Source organism: Nicotiana tabacum, chromosome 23 (assembly GCF_000715075.1).
Source record: "Nicotiana tabacum cultivar K326 chromosome 23, ASM71507v2, whole genome shotgun sequence".
Classification (NCBI taxonomy): Eukaryota; Viridiplantae; Streptophyta; class Magnoliopsida; order Solanales; family Solanaceae; genus Nicotiana; species Nicotiana tabacum.
In genome coordinates, this window is record NC_134102.1 from 23,156,161 (window position 1) to 23,169,788 (window position 13,628).

At 30.4% G+C, this 13,628-nt stretch overlaps 1 protein-coding gene across 1 annotated transcript; it reads left to right on the forward strand.

The window, feature by feature from the left end:
* The first annotated feature begins 2,587 nt into the window (after nucleotides 1–2,587).
* LOC107808189 (gibberellin 2-beta-dioxygenase 8) lies at nucleotides 2,588–10,802 on the forward strand. Its single transcript, XM_075246692.1, has 5 exons — nucleotides 2,588–2,761; nucleotides 3,304–3,395; nucleotides 5,485–5,951; nucleotides 9,212–9,533; nucleotides 10,405–10,802. Exons 2-5 carry the CDS (start codon nucleotides 3,357–3,359, stop codon nucleotides 10,642–10,644), a joined length of 1,068 nt encoding a protein of 355 aa, XP_075102793.1. The 5' UTR covers nucleotides 2,588–2,761; nucleotides 3,304–3,356; the 3' UTR covers nucleotides 10,645–10,802.
* Nucleotides 10,803–13,628: the final 2,826 nt, after the last annotated feature.

Here is a 13,628-nt window from a genome sequence, read left to right on the forward strand (position 1 = left end):
AATGGCCTCAGTAGTTTGTCACCACAGTATGAAATCTAACTGGTTCTCAAAAATAGAAGAGACATATTTTATTTGCCTTAGCGATGGACATGTTGACGCGACATATAAGGGAGAGGTCCTTTGGTACATGTTATTTGTAGATGACATATTATTGATCGATGAGACGCGAAGTGGAGTTACAACGGGGTAGGAGATTTGGAGACAGACCCTAGAGTTAAAAAGTTTTAAATTGAGCAAGACCAAAACAGATTACTTGGAGTGCAAATACAGTATCGTGAAGCATGAAATGGACATGGAAGTGAGTCTTGATACGCAAGTTATCGACATGAGAGGCTATTTCAAGTTCCTGGGGCCATTCATCCAATGTAATGGGAGATTGATGATAATCTCACACATTGAATAAGAGCGGTATGGATGAAATAGAGGCCCGCTTCTGGTATTTTGTGTGATAAAAATATACCACCGAGACTTAAAGGTAGGTTCTATAGAGTGGTGGTTAGATCGACTATATTGTATGGGGCGGAGTGTTGACCAGTCAAGAACTCTCGTGTCCAGAAGTTAAAAGTAGTAAAAATATAGATGCTGAGGTGGATGTGTGGACATACCAGGAGAGATAAGATTATGAATGAAGATATTCGGGACAAGATTAGTAATATATAAATATAATGTATGTACTGATTATTTTTAGTCTAGCTTATTCTATTAAAATTATTAGTATATATGTATTTTCATAAATAAAAATATAAAAGTTTGAATAGAGGGTATTCTTGTCATTTTAGGTTTTACAAGTATTACTAATATATGTATAAGTTGTTCTATATTTTACCCTGCATAAAGTAATAAATAGATTCTCTCATAACTTATACATGTATTAATTATGCGAAAAAGAGAAATATAAACCAAATATTGTATTAGTAGTATTATGTTTTATGTGAAAAAGAGAAAAAACCAATCAACCATTGTATAACTTATGCTAGATTCTATATGGAGATTATTTTTTCCTTTTTTGTAATCAAATAATGTATAAATTTATCATAATTTTAATACATGGATAACTCTCTCTAACATGCTACGAAACGACCCCTAAGGGTATGCAGTGTCGAAGCCACCCTTGTCCAAGGGATATTAATTAATTGACATTTTTTATCAAAAAATATATTGTATAAATAGGTAAAATATTATGTATATATACCAGTAGTGGAGCCCGATTTTTAATTAAGGGGTGCCAAAATATAAAGTAAAAAATACACGGAGAAACCAAAGGGAGTCAACATATAGTGTGTGTGTATATATACAATAAAAATCAATTTGACCTATCTATACAATGTAATTTTAGCTCCACCACTTATATATAATATATATTGAATCTCCTAAATTATTCGTATATTTACTTTTCAATATTCTGCTTCTAAACCCCTTGGTATAAAAATCCTTGTGTGTGGTACAATAAATAATTACCCATCATCAGTACTTGTATCCTGCATCAAAGCAGTGCACATGGAAGCCCTTCAATTCTCAGACTGCAAAAAAAATTTCCTTTGCTGCAGTGGCCGACGTGGATTTCAGACGAAACATGAGACTTTGATTTATGCCACATGTGACGTGCCATTGCCGACATGGATTCTGATAAATGCTTCTGAATTCTTAAAATACAGTGTCTTTTTCTTTTTATTTCCCCCCCCATGTTTTTTCATGTTTGGGACCGGTCCAGAAATTTATCATGTGTCCTGTTTCTCTCAGAAGTATTGAATGATGAAGGGAGGCAAGACTTGGAGCAATGAGAACCAAATGAAACAATATTGTTTGTGATGTGAAATTAAGTTTGATTTTCAACAACCATTTTGATATTATTGGTTGATCTCAATCGTGTGTTATGAGTTTAAGTCGAGTGTCTATAGTAAACAATCTTACTTTTCCATACGAGATAGGAATAAGATCTACGTATACTTTATCTTTCCCAAATCTTATTTGTGGGATCGCACTGGGTATATTATTATTGTTATTGACTCTCTATCTCATACGATATATGGTTAAGGTTTGCGTATATTTTACCTTACTCAGACCTCATTTGTAGGATCAGACTGTGTATATTATTGTTGTTTGTGTGTTATGAGTACTTAGCATGGCAAAAGTAAAATTTAATTTCTTCCCTTAACGACCAAACCCCAAAATTCAAACCATCTATTGTTCTTTTTCTTAATTAGCCAATGAAAATGTATCACTCTTTATCAATCTACAGCAATATATAGAGCAAAAATGGAAACATCACTAGTAAAGATATTTGCTACAAAAGGCAGAAGAATTTCTCTGATTTCTTGATGAGCCGCGTGTTCTTCTTTCTATACATAAACACTCAATCCTACAAGTATATTAGTGGCGACGCCAGAATTTCAAATTTATGGGTTCGAAATTCTAATTATTTACTGGGTTCGAAATTAATAATTTATATATATTCAATAAATTTTATTAAGACAAATATAATGTTCGAACCAAAGTTACTGCGTTCAGTCAAATCCGATCCAGACACTCTAGTTCCGTCCTAAAGCATATATATTTTTGACATGTAATAACTACTGTTGATATTATTTTCCCTCTGCAGTACTCCTTTGCTTTCCCTATAAAAATATCGTCCAATCTTTATGGACTGCAAAACGATTAGCTAAGCAGCCTCATACACTAATTCCAAGAAATATCTTTTCTTTTCTTGCTTCTGCTGCGGCCTCTTCAGAGCCTTCTCTTTCTACTTAGTTTTATTCTCCAAGTAAGTAGTAGTAAGCCTTCTTTGTTTACTTGGTTTTATCTCCTTGTGAGTATAGTAGTATTTCCTGCGTTGGTAGAATAATAAAAATACTTCTATTTACTTAATTATATATTCGATACGCTCCATCACGCTAAAGTTCTTTTTTATCGTGGCTCAAGCACATGAAAGTTATTTTTAAAATTGATGACAAAATGATTCGAACCCAGAACCTCTTGCCTGGTCTGATAAGTTGAATTATATGATCATTTAATTTATAAATTTAATCTGTTAGTGAAATTACACATTTATTTATTTTAATTCCATTTTCGACAATTATCAGCTTTTTATATTTGTTTTTTGTATATATTCTTGTTAAAAAGATTCTTAGATCCTCCGTGGTCCTAACGCCCAATCTTCTTGTTTGGTTATCACGCTATTTTCTTTCACTTTTTGTTGTCTCTTTTTCATATAGCCATGCAAACGATTTAATCTCTTCTTCTTTTCTTTTGGGGTTTGAGTTTGTATTATAACTGATCATATGTTTATTTGGATTCCTTCTTTAGTTAAACAGGCCGAGTGTAAGCTCTACACTTTTCTGCTCGTCTGAGGAAAAGTCATGACAAAGTCTTCAAAAGTCTCACAACAGGCAAACCAAGTAAGAAAGAATTTTATATCATCTCATAAATGACCTGCCGCCAATGTACGTCATGCACCTGTATCTTTATATTATTATTAGTGTAGCTGCACTATTAATGGTAGATTAGTTATTATTTTATCAGGTTAACAAGTATTCTTTCTGTTCCATTTTTATGTAAACTTATTATTATTTTGGGAGTCAAATAATATTTTTTTGACCATATTTTTTATACTTTTAATTGTTAACTATTTAATTGTTAACTATTGTGACGTATAATACTTTTTATGTAGTTTCTAAACATGTAAATTGTATTTTAAAAATTTTATGTCAAAATTTATACTGAAAATTAGTCAATACCCTTTTGAAAAGATTCACATAAACTGAAACAGAGAGAGTGATACTTATCATAGAGATTTACACGTAACTATTTTGTGCTTAATTGTATAAATATTTTAACCCTATCAATGCATAAAACTTAACACTTTGGATATTACTCCCTCCATCCCAATTTATGTGATAATATTTGACTTAGTATTCGATCACGGAGTTTAAGAAAGAAAATAAGATATTTGAAACTTGTTATTTAAAATAAGTCATAAATATTTGTGTAGCTTTAAATAATTTTATTAAAGGTAAAGAAATAATAACAACAATAACAAAAACAGTAAACTTAGTGTATTCTCACAACTCACAAGAGGTGTCTTGGGAGGCAGAGATGGTAATATGTACGCAATCCTCCACCGGCTCTAGGAATAAAGTGAGTATTTTAAAAATTAAATTATTATTATTAAATTTAAAAAGTATAATATTTTTAGGACTAACTATAAAGGAAAAAGTGTTAAAGGTAAAAGGTAAAATAAACCCACCTAACACCCGGGGAAAATTAGAGGGAACACGAAAATTAAATAATACACGAGTGTGGAGGCAGTCAATATTAATAAAAGCATGTGTACCATGATTTGTGACGGAGAACCATAGACTATCATCATACCATCTTTGACCAATTAAAGAAAAGGGTATTGTCACCGTCCGAAAAAAATTATAAAATTTATATAATTTCTTATATAATATACAATATACAATATACAATATATATATATATATATATATATATATATATACATATATTTTAGCTATTATTTAGAGAGCTTATACAACATCATTTTCCATTAACGAAGTGCAACACTTCAATTTTTAAATGCCAAATGCCCCCCTATTGGTCTCTGTTTGGGTGCACAAGGCTCCTTGCTCCCCTCACCACCTCCCTCCCAAGTAAAAGACATGCATCTTCTTTGTCTCCATTGCCTTTCAAATTTACCTGACCAAAAAACATAGAATCAGAAATTTCAGAAATATGGTCTTAATTTGATTCTCTTTTCTTCCTCATCTTTAGTTACAACACAACTTAAAGAGAATTTTGGGTCAAATTTCTTGCCGCTATTAGCAAAGAGTTTATGTAATATTATATGCATACACGGGGTAAAGAAATATTTGCATAATTAAACTATTTATATTTATTTCTAACTTTTTATATAGTTTACAATTTATAAGTATAAGATAGTATTTTTTTTGGATGGATTAGCGCGACTAGCAGACCACGTCATGCTCAATAGAATAATGGAAACTGACTACGATTTAAATTGTTTCTCTAACACTGTTCTACACCTTATCAAGACGAAAATTAAAAGTTATTGATCGCAATAAAAGAAAATATCACCTAATTAAAATTCATGAGACTTTGATTCGAATTGTAATATCTCACTCACTAAGATGCTACAGGAAAAAAATAATCCGTAATATCTAATCAGCCTTGTACTGCATTGAGCTAAAAGCTAGCTAGAAAAGGAAAAAAAAGGTATTTCCAATTACGAAAAGCCATTTTATTCAGAAGAACACGTCATTATTACATACTTTTTGTTATTTTACGAGTAAATCAACGGACAACGACAAAGATATGATCAAAAGTAGAGAATAAGATTTCAACAAGCAAAAATGACATCGTAAAGCTGCTATAAAAATAATAGGTGAAATATATATATATATGTTATATATAAAAATATACATTCTGCAGTTTTCATGGTATTCTCTGACACCACTTTCTTTTCAGACTATAAGCATGGAAGAATCACCTGATCCTCCGTTTGAAGAGACATACAAGAATCTTTTTGACAACATAAGTAATGAAAATGATTCAAACAATTACGAAAACCTCTTCTTAGTGGAGAAATGCGAGTTGCCTCTTGTCGATCTTGACCAACTAAATTATGGAGACGAATTCGAGAGAAGAGAGTGCAAGAGAAAAATAGCCAAAGCTTCAAAAGAATGGGGTTTTTTCCAAGTGATAAACCATGGAGTTTCACATGATATTTTGGCCAAAATGAGAATGGAACAAGTCAAGCTTTTCAAGAAGCCGTTTAATGAGAAAATGGATATTGACAAGAATCTTAACTTCTCCGAAGGAAGTTACCGTTGGGGAACGCCGACAGCTACTTGCCTTCGACAACTTTCTTGGTCGGAAGCTTTTCATGTTCCTCTCTCTGATGTTTCCAGTTCAAAGGGACTCAGCAGCCTCAGGTACTCGGAATTTTCACTCTTATGTTTTATTTAATGTGTGTGTATGTGTGTCCGAAGCCCCACTTGTGAGATTTCATACATACAGTCGTAGTATATAGAAATTATACACTATTTGTATTTAATTTAATATGTTGCAGAATACCGTTACTTGTAACATATTAAGGACAGTATGAGTAGTTATCCTTTAGGTAATTTGATTGTGTGAAAAATCTTTTACTCTGTCTGTATATTGAAGTTACAATCATGATACTCTATATCTAAATCTTCTTGTTTTCTTTTCTACATCTCTCCCTATAGAAGGAGAGGTTCTTGTGTTTTGCACAATTTGATAAGTAGGAATAAATTTGGTGAAATAACGAACTAAACTAAGCAAGTACTGGTGTACTGTAATACTTTTTTTTTTTGGCTGAATAATTAACCTTAATAGTCGCTCACCCAACTACCTAAATTAGAAATAGGCAACAAATATAATATATATATATATATAGTTAAATCTTTCTATAATAACCTCATTTGTTCCGAATTTTTTTTGTCGTTATAATGAAATAATGTTATATACTAAAACATATATTATAACATATCATGAAAACTATCGTTCTATAAAAATTTGACTTTTATAATGAACGATTATTATATAGCGATCATATTTTATATAGAGAGGTATGAGTGTATATCAATTTAATTAGCTCTTGGGGCAAAACCCTGAGAAGCTCTCCTGCAATGTAGCGAGAACTGTGCTAGTGTTTTAAATATGTAGGACAAAGTTGTTTAGCCTATATACGAGAATCCATATGACAAGAAGTTTTTTCCTTGTTTATTTCTTCTGAGGTATGCTGAAATTGTGAATTGTAAATTAAAACTACGCCATTTTTTGTACTCCATTTTTAGGTTTCCTTGCACTTCTTAAAAAAAGAATTAATTGCCTTAATTGTAAGATTATTTGTCCAAAATGCATTTTATTTTCTCTTAAGTGTATCCCTTAATTTTAATTTTTTCTTTTGAAAAAGAAACAAAACAACAAAAAGCTAGCTAGAAATCAAAGTGAGGGAATGATTCCTAACATCTCCTGCAACATGCCAAAAAATGCTAGTAACGATGAATTCCTTAATTGACGCTCTATTAACTGAAGCAGTAAGGATAAATTTGACAAAGTAATAAATGCTTCTTGTTTATCTAAAATATTAAATATCTAAAATAAATTTAGTTTGCGAAATGATTAACATTTAGAATCGAAGGAATAATTGATAAGAAATTGATGTTGAACCTAAATCAACTCACAAAAGTTAGCTCACACATGACACAACTGATGTTGATACTCAGACATCTGGAGGGTGAATGTAATAAAATATGAGGTTCTAAATTTGTTAGTCAAGAATTAAAATGGGTGATGAAAAATAGATCTTGAGCCGAACACACATAAAAATTAGCTCATTAGGCAAAAATGTCCAAGATCAATTAATATACTCATGACCAATGTGGGAATCTGATAATAGTGGGGATCAACTTGCCACTAATTATGTTTATTAATTAATTAGGTTTAGCAGCTTTTGATTCAAACTCTGTTCAATTTGTCCGACAATATTTGGGTGCTGCCGATTTGGATAGGAAAGGGTATTCTCCTAAAAAGTGGAAGTAGTACATGAATTGCAATGCTGGTTTGATAATTTGATTTGATGGTTTTTTTTGACGTTGTGGGGCTTCTTACTTGAGGATCCAGTACTTTATAATAGCAAGGTATGTCTCCCAAAAAACTGAAAGTGTATCAATTGAAATTACTTTCTAATGTATGCATTGGCATGTTTTATGGGAGATAACTTATAGTCGGTTTGGCGGTACTTTTAAAATTAGCTTATTTTAAAAAATATTGAAATGCTGGTTTGATAATTTGATATGATGGTTTTTTGACGTTGTGGGGCTTCTTACTTGAGGATCCAGTACTCTATTATACTAGTAAGATATGTCCCCCAAATAAAGTGAAAGTGTATCAATTGAAAATTACTTTCTAATGGATGCATTTGGCATTTTTTTTGGGAGATGTCTCATATATAGCATGTTTGGCCGTGCTTTTAAATTAACTTATTTTAAATTTTTTTTTTAAAAGTACTTTTGAAAAAAGTATATTCAATGAGAAGCAATTATATTTGGCTAATCAATTTGAAGAATATTTTTGAGCATGAATTAATATTTGATCATGTTTTTAAAAAGTGTTTCTAAACGTATTTTTTTCAAAAAAGTATTTTCAGTGAGAAGAAGTTGTATTTGGCTAATCAATTTGAAGAACACTTTTGAGCAGCAATTCGTATTTGACCAAGCTTTTAAAAATTATTTCTAAACGTATTTTTCCCAAAAACTATTTCTGTTTCTACTTAATAATACTTTTCTCATTCTAAAAGCTTGTCCAAATATCTTAACTTTGAAAATAAGTATTTTCACTTAAAAAAAGTAATTTTGGCCCAAAAAAAAAAAGGAAAGCCAAGCAAACTAGTAGTCCTCATCCTCATTATTTTAATTTAGACCAGGTAGTCAACCTAAAAAGAAGAAACTTAACACTGGGCCACCTTACCCAATAAGGATATAAGGAGCCAGGTTGATTAGTTACCACAATAACTTATGTTCTCCTTCTAAAAAAAAGAAGAGGATCAGGAGCTAATTATAGGGAGAAATAAAAGATTATCAGCCCACGGAATTGGAACTTATAACATTTTTTAAATTCAAATCCACATCATTGTGGTGGGGTTAAGGCCAATATTAACCCCTACCTATATATTAAGATCCAAAAAATAAGATATGGACTAGGGAGACGTAATGCCTAACCTATCCAGCTACATAATGTAAGTTATTAGACATACCTAATTACTTTGAACTATAGAACTTAGAAATATTTCTTTTATATACATTGATGATATAAAGAATTTAAACAATAAGTTTCAATGTAACTTAGTGCAAATAGCAAATATTTATGCTATTTGCTAATTTATGAAGGGGAGTCTTGGAGCAATAGTAAAGTTATCTTCGTGTGACTTATAAGTCATGAATTCGAGTTGTGGAATCAACCACTGATTCTTGCATTAGGGTAGGCTATCTATATTACACCCCTATGGGGTGCGGCCCTTCCCCGGACCCCTACATGAACACGTGATACTTTGTGCACCGAGCTGTCTTTTTTATTCACCAATTTATTTTCTTAGAGTCTATAAATAATCATTGCTTGGAATTTTAATAATAATATCTTTTTTTTTTTTTGGTATGGATAAATTCAGCTCCACTATGGAACAATTTGCAACAACATTATCTGAATTAGCACAGCAATTAGCAAGATTATTAGCAGAGGAACTTGGACATAAGTCAAATTATTTCAAAGAAACATGTTTGCCAAACACTTGCTACCTAAGAATGAACAGATATCCAGCTTGTCCTATTTCTCCAGAAGTTTTCGGATTAATGCCACACACTGACAGTGATTTCCTCACAATATTACATCAAGATGAGATAGGAGGATTGCAATTACTAAGAGATGGGAAATGGATTTCTGTTAAGCCTAATCCTCAAGCACTTGTCATCAATGTAGGAGATTTGTTTCAGGTAATTGAATAATCTGTTTCCTAAATTTTGAACTCAATACATTATTTTAGAGTAGCAAGTGGGTGGGTCGGGTCAAACTTGAGGGAATCTAAATAGGTCAAATTAATAAATGATCCACCCTGCCCAAGGTCCTTTATGAAAAATATTTAATTTAAATAGTCACATACCGAAGCATTTAAACAAAAAATAATCGCTAGATGTCATATCATATAACTTCTTATATATATATATATATATATATATATATATATATATATATATATATATATATAAAATCTACATATTATATGTATATAATTGTGTATAACCATTGTATAATCTATGTATATTGGCTCGAAAAAAGAAACAGTAAATTCGACCGGCTATTTGTATAAAGATCCTAAGGTTTATTTGGATCAAAATGGATTGGATCACGATAAGTCAAATAACTGGTCCTAATCAAATCAACATGACCCAACCTCATCTCCTTTTTTTTTTTTCAAACAAAATGTGAAAGATAATATATTATTTTGTTAAATAATTAGCTTAATCTCTTTCAAATTAACTTATCCATATCTCCAAAATTAATTTGCTATATGTGTTTGGGTTCGAGTTGCATATTGACCAGTTGGGTTACATTATTTGACTCGTTTTGACCCAACAGTTTGATAGGTCATTTTGGGTTCACCCGGTAGATTCAAGTCAACAAACGGATCATGATCCAACCCGTATAAACTTAGGCAGTTTGGGCGTGTTACTAAAAAATATAGGATTAATTTTGCCACCTCTTGATTGTTTCACTTTAAATGGAAGAAGATTTATTTATAACTTTTTTTGGTAAAATTTCTTCAGTTCTACAAATCAATTAATGAAATAATGTTTGATTATGCAGGCATGGAGCAATGGTATTTATAGAAGTGTTGAACACAGAGTTGTGACAAATAAAGTAAAAGAGAGGTTCTCAACTGCATTTTTCTTATGTCCATCTTATGATGCAGAAATACAGAGTTTTGTTGAACCTTCTGTTTATAGGAAATTTTCGTTTAGAGAATTTAGAAAACAAGTCCAAGAAGATGTTAAGAAGTTTGGTTATAAAGTAGGTCTACCTAGGTTTCTTGTATCAAGCCACTAAACACAAAAATTTTGCAGTTAAATGCCTATATCATAATCATACTATCTGACCTTTAAATAGTTAACAAAGTCAAGAGGTTTAGGATTTTTTTTTTCTTTATTTCCGTATGTCTCACAATGTTAGAATGGGCTAATATCTATTCTCTCTGTTTTATTTTATGTGGAGTATTATTTTGTTATTAATTAATTCATTACAAAGAAAATGATAACTACTGTAATTTAACCTTAATTTCATACTTCAATTTCATAATTTACAAGCTCACATGTACTATTATACACCACAGTCAACCCAAGGACTTGGAGCACATCTTCTATTTTTTTTACTGCTTGAAATGATTGTTACGACCACAAAAGAACGACAAATTCCAACTACGGATATATAAAAGAGCCAAAACTGTTAGATTCCATCCAGCGTAAGCATCTGGATAATCTGGAATGCGACGTGGCATACACCAAAGCCCTAAGAAATGCATAGAAAAAAAGAAAGTCAAATTAACCCGAAAAAAGTGATCCCAGAGACTTAACCAACACTCCTCAGGCTTTTCTGGATATCTCTGTATCCTAGTAATAATCATAAATCACAAGGTTTCTTTGTACCCAAGCATAATCCAATTTCTGGTCACTTGATAAATGCCAAGAATTGTACTGATCCCACCAGTTTTTAGTGTGGTTGAAACACAAGAAGGAAAAGGATCTTCCCATTGGCAACCTTCTACACTGAAATCTTTATATGTTGAAACAAATGGTGCATTTTTCTAGTCTGTTTTCTCCAAACCACCCCTAGTAGCCCAATTATCTACATTCCATATGCTCCAAAACAAGTACATTGGCTTCTCATTAGGGAAGAAATTATTCGTATAATTCACGTTTTTGTATACCCTTATCGAACCTCATCCACGAAAAACTTGCACACACCAGAATGATAATGTCAATTCTAATTGAAAATAATTTATCTTAATGACAACTTTCTAAATTTGAAAATAATTTAACTCAAACTTCTCATTTTACCTTAATGAAAAGCTTTTATAATCTATATTATATTAAAAACACGAATGCTCTTAACGAAATGTCATTCGCCTTTTTTACTCTTTAGAAAAAGGTTTCACATTAGACAAAGTTGTAATTTTATTAGCTCTCCTAATATCTAGCACTTTAAAATCAACTAAAATTTTGGTTATTAAATATTTTTTTTATTAAACTAGGTAAAAAGTCCTAATATTTAGGACTTTAAAATCAATAAATTCTTTTCCTTATATAATTTTTTTCTTATTTTAAATTGTTAATATCTTTTTTTTTCTTCTATAAATAAAACTATAATAATAACATGTAGATGCCCCAATATTCTCCAACCACAAATAGAAACGAGTATATGGACAGAGATATTAGCACATATCTTACGTCTTATTTTTGCTTTTGGGGGAATTATTCTTGCACCTCTTTAATTTCATATTGATAATATTAAAGTCCCATATTTTATATTATATATTTTTCATCAACTCCTTTTAAAAATATGACGTTGAACATGAAAGTTTTTCCATAATATATTTAAATTCTAGAAAAAGCTGTCTATAACTCTTTTTTTTGTTCGGTTGTGCATGAAAAATTTATACACCTATGGTCCTATACTGAGTTACTTGAATAAAAAGTCTCTATATCCTTTTCTATTCCATTTACTATTTAGCTAAAACTAAAATAAAGAATGTAGTATTATTCTAGGGAAAAGGTCCAAAAATGACCTTGTGGTAGTCAAAATGGATCAATTTTAACCCCCGTTTAAATTTGAATCCAAAAATGACCCTACCGTTATAAAATGGGTCTAATAATACCCTTGTGTTATTCAAAATGGATCAATAATGCCCTGAAATTTTATTTTATTTTAAAAATGCTTTCAAAAACTGAAAAATATATATTCTGTAAAAACTAGAAAAAGAAAGGAATTTACAAAATATATATTTTTAAGTCTTTTTAGTTTTTTTAAAGTATTTGTTTTGTAAAAACTGAAAAAAAAATTAAAAAAAAACTGGAAATTTATTGAATTTTTTTTTTTTTAAAAACTGGAAATTTATTTAAAAAAAAACCCGACATATAACTGTAAATGAATATTTAAAAACTAACTAAACCGACATAATCGTACCGTACCGAACTAATTTTTAGTTTTTTTTAATAAAACCGTATGTTTTTATATAAATCTATAACTGTACCGATAATTATGGTAGATTTTTTATTTTATAAAAATAAACCGAAAAAATATTGAACCGTCAAATTGAAAAAAAAAAGATTTTGCAAAATATTTTTATTTTTTTAAAACTAATGCATATGTAGTCCACTGCTTTAGGAGAGTTTTTTTTTTCCAGTTTTTTTTAAAAAAAAAATTCAGTTAAAAGACTTAAAAATATATATTTTGCAAATTCCTTTCTTTTTCTAGTTTTTACAGAATATATATTTTTCAGTTTTTAAAAGCATTTTAAAAAAAAATTCCAGGGCATTATTGATCCATTTTGAATAACACAAGGGCATTATTAGACCCATTTTATAATGGCAGGGTCATTTTTGGATTCAAATTTAAACGGGGGTTATAATTGATCCATTTCGAATACCACAAGGTCATTTTTGGGCCTTTTCCCATTATTCTATTGTATTTTTTTATTTTTGTTATTCGTTATAGGAACATGAATATATACAATAAATTTTATTATCTTCTACTTTTATGAGGTAATCTATATATTTTTATATTCATTTTGGTTTAATATGTAAGTAGCTATAAGCAATTATTAGAAGATACATTGAAATTTATCTTTCATATTATGTTAACTAGCATGAAGGACAATTGCACAGCTGCCTCATTTCGCCTTACCAACCCCAAAGAAACTCTGAATACAATCCTAGATCGTTTGTACAGACAGTGCTTTTGGGTTCTAAGATCCAAATTTGAGAGAAAAACAGACCAAATTTATACGCTAAGGTCCCTAAGCAATCACTTAGTGG

Coding starts and splice junctions, on each gene's coding strand:
- LOC107808189 (XM_075246692.1), top strand. CDS start 3,357: ATGACAAAGTCTTCAAAAGTCTCACAACAGGCAAACCAA. Junction 3,396..5,484: donor TCTCACAACAGGCAAACCAA/GTAAGAAAGAAT, acceptor CTTTCTTTTCAG/ACTATAAGCATGGAAGAATC. Junction 5,952..9,211: donor AAGGGACTCAGCAGCCTCAG/GTACTCGGAATT, acceptor GGATAAATTCAG/CTCCACTATGGAACAATTTG.